The 6,812-nt window shown below is 40.4% G+C and overlaps 1 protein-coding gene across 1 annotated transcript; it reads right to left on the bottom strand.

The window, feature by feature from the left end:
- Window positions 1-587: 587 nt before the first annotated feature.
- Window positions 588-3,750, bottom strand: LOC142384653 (zona pellucida sperm-binding protein 4-like). Its single transcript, XM_075470950.1, has 9 exons — window positions 3,659-3,750; window positions 2,932-3,322; window positions 2,463-2,898; window positions 2,084-2,268; window positions 1,879-1,976; window positions 1,638-1,798; window positions 1,354-1,546; window positions 841-988; window positions 588-758 (listed from the first exon to the last, which is right to left on the bottom strand). The coding sequence occupies exons 1-9, from the start codon at window positions 3,748-3,750 to the stop codon at window positions 588-590; spliced, it is 1,875 nt and encodes a 624-aa protein (XP_075327065.1).
- Between the last annotated feature and the right edge of the window lie 3,062 nt (window positions 3,751-6,812).

A 6,812-nucleotide genomic window follows, 5' to 3' on the forward strand; every position in this document is an offset into this window, starting at 1 on the left:
TTTACTTGTAACTTGAAATAACCTTAACTTCTCCGAAATGAAGTTCTCCAGGACAATCTAATCCATTCTTGTCGAGTAGACTTTATTAGACATTTATAAACATTTTAAAGTAACATTTTTGTTGTTTGACTTTCACAAAATGACAGGACTGGGCTTAAATAATTAATCATTTTTTATGTTGTAGTTGTGGTATTGTGCTGATATTTTTAACACTGTTTTGCATTCTGTTTGATTTTTAATCTCCACTAAATACAGCCTCAATCATGCAGTGAAGTCATCTCATTCATGTCATAGTAGCAACTAGAACTGATCATCTTGATACTGTATTACATCAGATTCTCAAAGTGTACCTGATTAATGGAGGCCCAGCATGTTCCATGAAATGAGCTTTTGAAGCTTATCAATTTTCTTGAGCACAAACATGACCACTATAATTTAGGAATCTTTCAGAACCATAGCTTGTCTTTTGGAAAACATTTCAAATAAGTTCATTGTATATTTAATTTCACACCACTAATTATTAAACCATATTAATGTTCCAAATGTTTCTCTAAAAATTTCTGGTGAATTCTTGAGCTTGTCCTTCTTTACTGCTCAGAGGCGATCATGATCACTTCTCTGGAAGAAACCACAATCTTTGGTTCAACCGTCCTCTGGTCCGCAGACTCGGTATCTCTCTTACTTTTCCTGAAGCATTGAGGTTCACAGTTGACACCCTGTCCTGCAACGCACACAGCTGTACTACAATGGATGAACACCTGCACAAGAAAAATACTGTCAGATAGGAAATACAACCGTATTTTCTTGCAGCAGTTTGCATCAGTTTTATGTTATCATCACCTGCTCCCTGAGGGGTTCCATTGAATTTGGGTCCACAAAGGTAAACATTTTGAAGATGAAACGTCTGTAATGACTTGGAAACTCTAGACCAGAGGAGGCATCGACTGGCACCAGTGAAGACAAGTAACGATCATCTGTGTATGGACATCTGCATTGGGAACAGTTCAAATTGAGATAATGGCACTTGAAGTGAATTTTGAACCCAACCATACATAAACATGACAGAAAGCATCATCCAGTGTTAGCTGATCAAGAATATTCTTTCACATTCCTCAACTGTGGTTGTTTTAAAAGTGCTTTATGAATAGATTTGATTTACTTTTGTTTCAGCAAATATTTGTTAATGGGTAACAAGCAACAGATCATTTATGTTACCAATGCATTGTATATCCACCACAAAGATTATTCATCAAGTTAAAAATGTTCTGTTCACTATTTATCTTGGTCTTTATGTATCTTGAAGTCTTTACAATGTAATGTAAAGAATAGGAATATATTTCAAGAGCTTTTTACCCATCGATCAGAATATCCCACTGGGGCAGGCCGAAAGCGTTGGGGCTTGTGGTGGCCCAACAGCGATCAAGAGTCAGAACAAGAGACGGGTCTGTCCTTTCAAGGAGTTGAACCTCCACATACACAGGGTCCCTGAGTACTTTGGTCACAGGATAGTCTGCATCCATATAGAAAGAGGTGTAGGCTGCATCCACTGTGAGAGGAGACAAACAAGTTATTATGAAAGACAACATTTGGCAATTATCAACAAACAAAGCAGCTCTACAAGGCTGACACACACTGACCTTCATTACAACCCTTTGATCTGCACTCGCCATTGGCCAGCCTCATGTGGACTCTGATGGGTCCAAGAGCAGCGATCGGTAGAGGAGGATTGTCTAATGGTAACACCTCTACAACCAACGTTTCAACAGAGGTGCCAATGTATCTACACTGGAAGAGCAACCTGAAAAACAGAATTTAAGTTGTGCTGCTTACTCAGAATCTAAATTCTGATACTGTAACACTCCACAAATGATCACCTACTCATAGGTGCTGTCCCTGGTAATGGCTCCAAGAGGCCCGACACCTACGTCGTAAGAGGAGGTCATCCTGTTCTCATAGATTATGACACCAGGCTCCTCCTATAAATTATTTAAAAGTAGCAAGTGGCAATATTGTTGAAAATAACGATTGATAATGAAATGAAAATTTACATTACTGGTTTTAAAAGAAAATAAACAAATTTCACCATAACAACAGAGCCACAGGCAGTCACAGGAAAGTAGTAGATGGCAAAAGCGGAATTGGAGTCAACATGTGAACAGGTCTGACCATCTCCCAATAGTGAGATTGTCTCAAGATCAATGTTGGGTAGAGTGACATCTCTGGCAACTACAACAATGAAGTGTGCATCCTTGGTGCACTGGACTGTCACTGGTAAAAGAAAAAGAGGCAGTGATGGGTTAAAAGAATACATACTCTTGATCAGTTGTAAAAGCATAAATAGATAGAATGCCATTTTGTGTGCCTCACTGTGGTTTTGAGTGCACTTTTGAATTAGTTAGTATATTGTGTTGTGTGGAAAAAATGTGTCTTGAGAGACACCAGCAGCCAGTTCAAACACTTACCTGTTCTTCCAAAGAAGCATTGTTGGCCATCGTGGCAGCAATCTATGGCTTCACATGCAGCAGCAGAGATACCATCAACTCCACATGGGACTCTCACATTTCTTTCCACATCACAGATCTTTACAGGAAGGATTACAGGGGTCTGCTGATAATGTTTCTGGTTAGACTGATCATGCTGCAACTGAGGGGTCTGACCACCATACTGAGGGTCCTGCTGGTTCTGAGGGTACTGAGGGTTCTGAGGGTACTGAGGGTTCTGAGGGTTCTGAGGGTTCTGAGGGTTCTGAGGGTACTGAGGGTTCTGAGGGTACTGAGGGTTCTGAGGGTTCTGAGGGTACTGAGGGTTCTGAGGGTTCTGAGGGTTCTGAGGGTACTGAGGGTTCTGAGGGTTCTGAGGGTACTGAGGGTTCTGAGGGTACTGAGGGTTCTGAGGGTTCTGAGGGTTCCCAGGGTACTGTGGCTTCTTGGCAGAATGATCATAAGACAACTTAGCGCCCTGAGGGTTCTGAGGGTTCTGAGGGTTCTGAGGGTTCTGAGGGTACTGAGGGTTCTGAGGGTTCTGAGGGTACTGAGGGTTCTGAGGGTACTGAGGGTTCTGAGGCTTCTGAGGGTTCCCAGGGTACTGTGGCTTCTTGGCAGAATGATCATAAGACAACTTAGCGCCCTGAGGGTTCTGAGGGTTCTGAGGGTTCTGAGGGTTCTGAGGGTTCTGAGGGTTCTGAGGGTTCTGAGGGTACTGAGGGTTCTGAGGGTACTGAGGGGTCTGAGGGTTCTGAGGGTTCCCAGGATACTGAGGGGTCTGAGGCTTCCAAGGGTACTGAGGGTTCTGAGGGTTCTGAGGGTTCTGAGGCTTCCCAGTGCTCCGAGGGCTCCCAACGTCCTGAGGTTTCTGAGGGTTCTGAGGGCTCCCAGGATACTGAGGGTTCTGAGGGTTCTGAGGGTTCAGAGGGTTCTGAGGGTTCTGAGGGTTCTGAGGGTACTGAGGGTTCTGAGGGTTCTGAGACTTCCCAGTGCTCCGAGGGCTCCCAACGTGCTGAGGTTTCTGAGGGCTCCCAGGATACTGAGGGGTCTGAGGCTTCCGAGGGTACTGAGGGTTCTGAGGGTTCTGAGGCTTCCAAGGGTTCGGAGGAGGGTGGTGAGGCCTTGGCGGTGAAACGTATCCAGTAGCCTGAGGCTTTGGTCGTACTTGAGGATACTGACCCTTGTGCTGAGCCTCTACGTCTCTCCCAGCTAAGCAGCATATCAGAGCTATTGCTGCAAAAGAGGTGACACTCCATTGCTTTGCCATGGTCTCCCAGCTGTCTGACCCGGTCAGTCGCCAAGTGTACAATTTTGGTCTGCTGCTACATTTATGTGTTACCAGGCTTGGTGGCTTTCAAACTCCACCTCTGAAACTATCTAACCACCAATCAAAGCCACTTAATGTTTTTTTTTTTAATACATCCTCAGGATGTGTTATGTAATATAATTTCTACATCATTTAGGGGGAGGGTTTGGGCCTTTTGGCAGCTCCACAATTTGCTGCTGCTCGAGCGGTGAAATCTATCTTATCAGATGAGGTCAGTGCATGGGATAACAGTGTGACATTAAGATAAGGGTCACAGAAACCTTTATGGGGTCTCTGTAGCCTCAAATGTCACCAAATGTTTATTTTTCTAGTACACAGGGACAAACACGTTCATTTTTTCTCTTAATTTGCAACAGTTTTTATAGTGGCATGCAACTCAGCCAAATCTAGAGCCGTCTATTAATTTCCCTGGAGCTTTTACACAATAAACGTTTAATTTCATAAACTTGAAATAAAGTAATAGACAAGGATGATAAAGTCTTACTTCAGAGAAAATACATCTGCAAGGTTTTTTTCTAAGCAAGACTTTGACTGTATAGGACTGTATTGTATACAGTATTATATAACTACTGCACACAAAAATGCCAAAACTAAATGTCTATAGTGTAGACACAGCACTACAGTGTGACTAAGACAATAGTGTGATATTTTGGAAACACTTCTAAGTCCCTGAATAATTCTAAAAGCAAACTATTTTGATGAGACCAAGTAAATGGCAATGCCAATGCTTTTGTTTTGTTTCTGTTTTTTTGTCAGTTAAACACTTCACAATACAGGGAAAATTTCAACAGTAAATACAAGACAATACACAAAGTAGTTTCATTTGCAGTGTGTTGTGTCATATGTGTGTTTGGGTTTTCTGTTTGTGTTGGTCTATATGTGTATTCATGCATGGATTTTCCTCCCAATGTATCATAATGCTATCTTAGGAAGGAGGTTATAGACTCTCCTAATTCAGTTAAATTCTACTTTATAAATCCTCAAAGGGGAATTACATTGCTGCAGTATAATTCCCTGTTACAGATATGTTATAAGATATAAGGTGAAAAAGGATGCATCTCTGGCAAAATAACACAGCTGCTCTTATTATCATAACAATTATAACGTTTGATAAGATTATTGTTTTTTGAAAGATGAGAATTTACAGTGGTAAATGAAAACTGGAGAACCTGTAGAGGTTTTCTTCATTTAATTTTTAACGTGACTAAAATGTAATCAGATTTTTAAGCAGTTCTTAGAAAAAGACAACCCAGTTGAACAAGAAACCCCAAAACTATTCCTATTGTTTCTTTATTGGGGACAGTAATACAGTGTTACATATCAATGAGTGACTAAAGAATTTCAGCCGCTGTTACAACAAGGACAGTAACAATGCCATAAATGTCATTGTCAGGGGGCATACAGGAGGCTCTCTGCAGATAACAGTGATACAGACATATTTGAGACTGTGCAGACTTGATTCAAACAGGGGTGTAAAGCCATAGTGAAGGTGGCCTGATTGCATCAGTCTGCTTTAATAAACTACATTGACAATTGCTAAGTTAGACAGTCTTAGTTATATTTAACACTCAACGTCACTCCACCACTAAAGCATTTCTTTCCCAAGTACGCATCAGTGGGATCTTATCTACGAGGGTATCCACAACTGAGTAAAGTCAGTACTCTGGAAAATCCATTAGGCTAACAGTACTAGTTCACCAAAAAAGCATGCAAACTGACTGCCTTAAAAAATAAAAATAAAACACTACTATTCACTATTTGCATTTTAATCTCTACTGATCATGCTTGGAATAACTCTTTCTGTAGATGCAAGTGTACCAGACATGTCACAGAATGTGGTCCACAATAATAATAATAATGAAAAAAGGGGTTGTTGATCTGTGGTGCCCACTGTTGTCCATGTGCATATGGTTAGGTTTAAAAACTAATGAAAAACTAACTGGTTGGATTTAATTCTTAGGTTTAATCACAGAGAACTGTTGGTGAAGTATGTTGACAGTAGGGTTAGTAGGGTTTGGTGGGGATAGATATTTGAGGGACCTTAAGGTTTGGAGGTTCTCAGTGTCGGTGATTGGAAAGATTATGGGTGCTGAGGGCTTTGAGGGATCAGTAGGTTTGATATGCATGTTGAGGGAATAGTTGATGCTTTTTTAAGGTTTTTAAGGTTACAGAGGGTCCTGAGGTTTAAAAAATTTCTTATTGTTCGGTGGTAAACGATTTTGAGGATACTCAGGGATCTAAATATTTGGTACTCAACCCTTTAATGACAAATTTTTAAAAAACAATTCATTTGGTTTCTAATTGGGCTTTTGTTCTGCGGTTTCTTGGGGCAGTAAGGATTTTTTTAAAAAACAAACAAAGAAAGAGCCAACTTTTTTTTCAATTATCAAAATGTGACAATGTAATGGCATAAAGCATACTCCCTTTTTGCATGAAGTCTACATACTTCAATAGGTAGAGGTGCAGATGTCAGTTTTTTGTCTACAAATTATTAATAAGATATAGTGAATAGAATGTGCTCTAACAGACAAACAAGACAGTGAAAAGTTAAGGAAGTTGAGGGTTTTGAATGTGTTGCAGTGAAGGACGTTTTAGGTTAGCAAGGACTCCAAAGGTTCTGAAGCTTTGGTGGTGTTTGAGGGTCATAGTTGGCTTGGCAAAGGGATGGACATATGAAACCAGGTTAACATGTTGACAGTTTGACATTTATTTACAAGTCAAACTCTAGGTCATAAAAAACATTTAAAAAGTCTTTGTGACCCTCAAATTTAATTTGAAACCAAATGTTTATTTTCCTAGTTTCCAAAGATTTCTCAGCTTTGGCCAAGTTTACCAAAAAATGTACTCTTTGTATTTTCAAATGCTTTTATGTCACTCACATGGAAAACCAGTCAAAGTTTAGTGGACGCATGGATCCCCAAGTCAGACTATGAACCCAACCAATCTCTAGTCCAAAATTGATTTAACTTCTTGCTTTAACAGATTTGCAATTCAACAATTCA

This window comes from Odontesthes bonariensis, chromosome 7 (genome assembly GCF_027942865.1).
Source record: "Odontesthes bonariensis isolate fOdoBon6 chromosome 7, fOdoBon6.hap1, whole genome shotgun sequence".
Classification (NCBI taxonomy): domain Eukaryota; kingdom Metazoa; phylum Chordata; class Actinopteri; order Atheriniformes; family Atherinopsidae; genus Odontesthes; species Odontesthes bonariensis.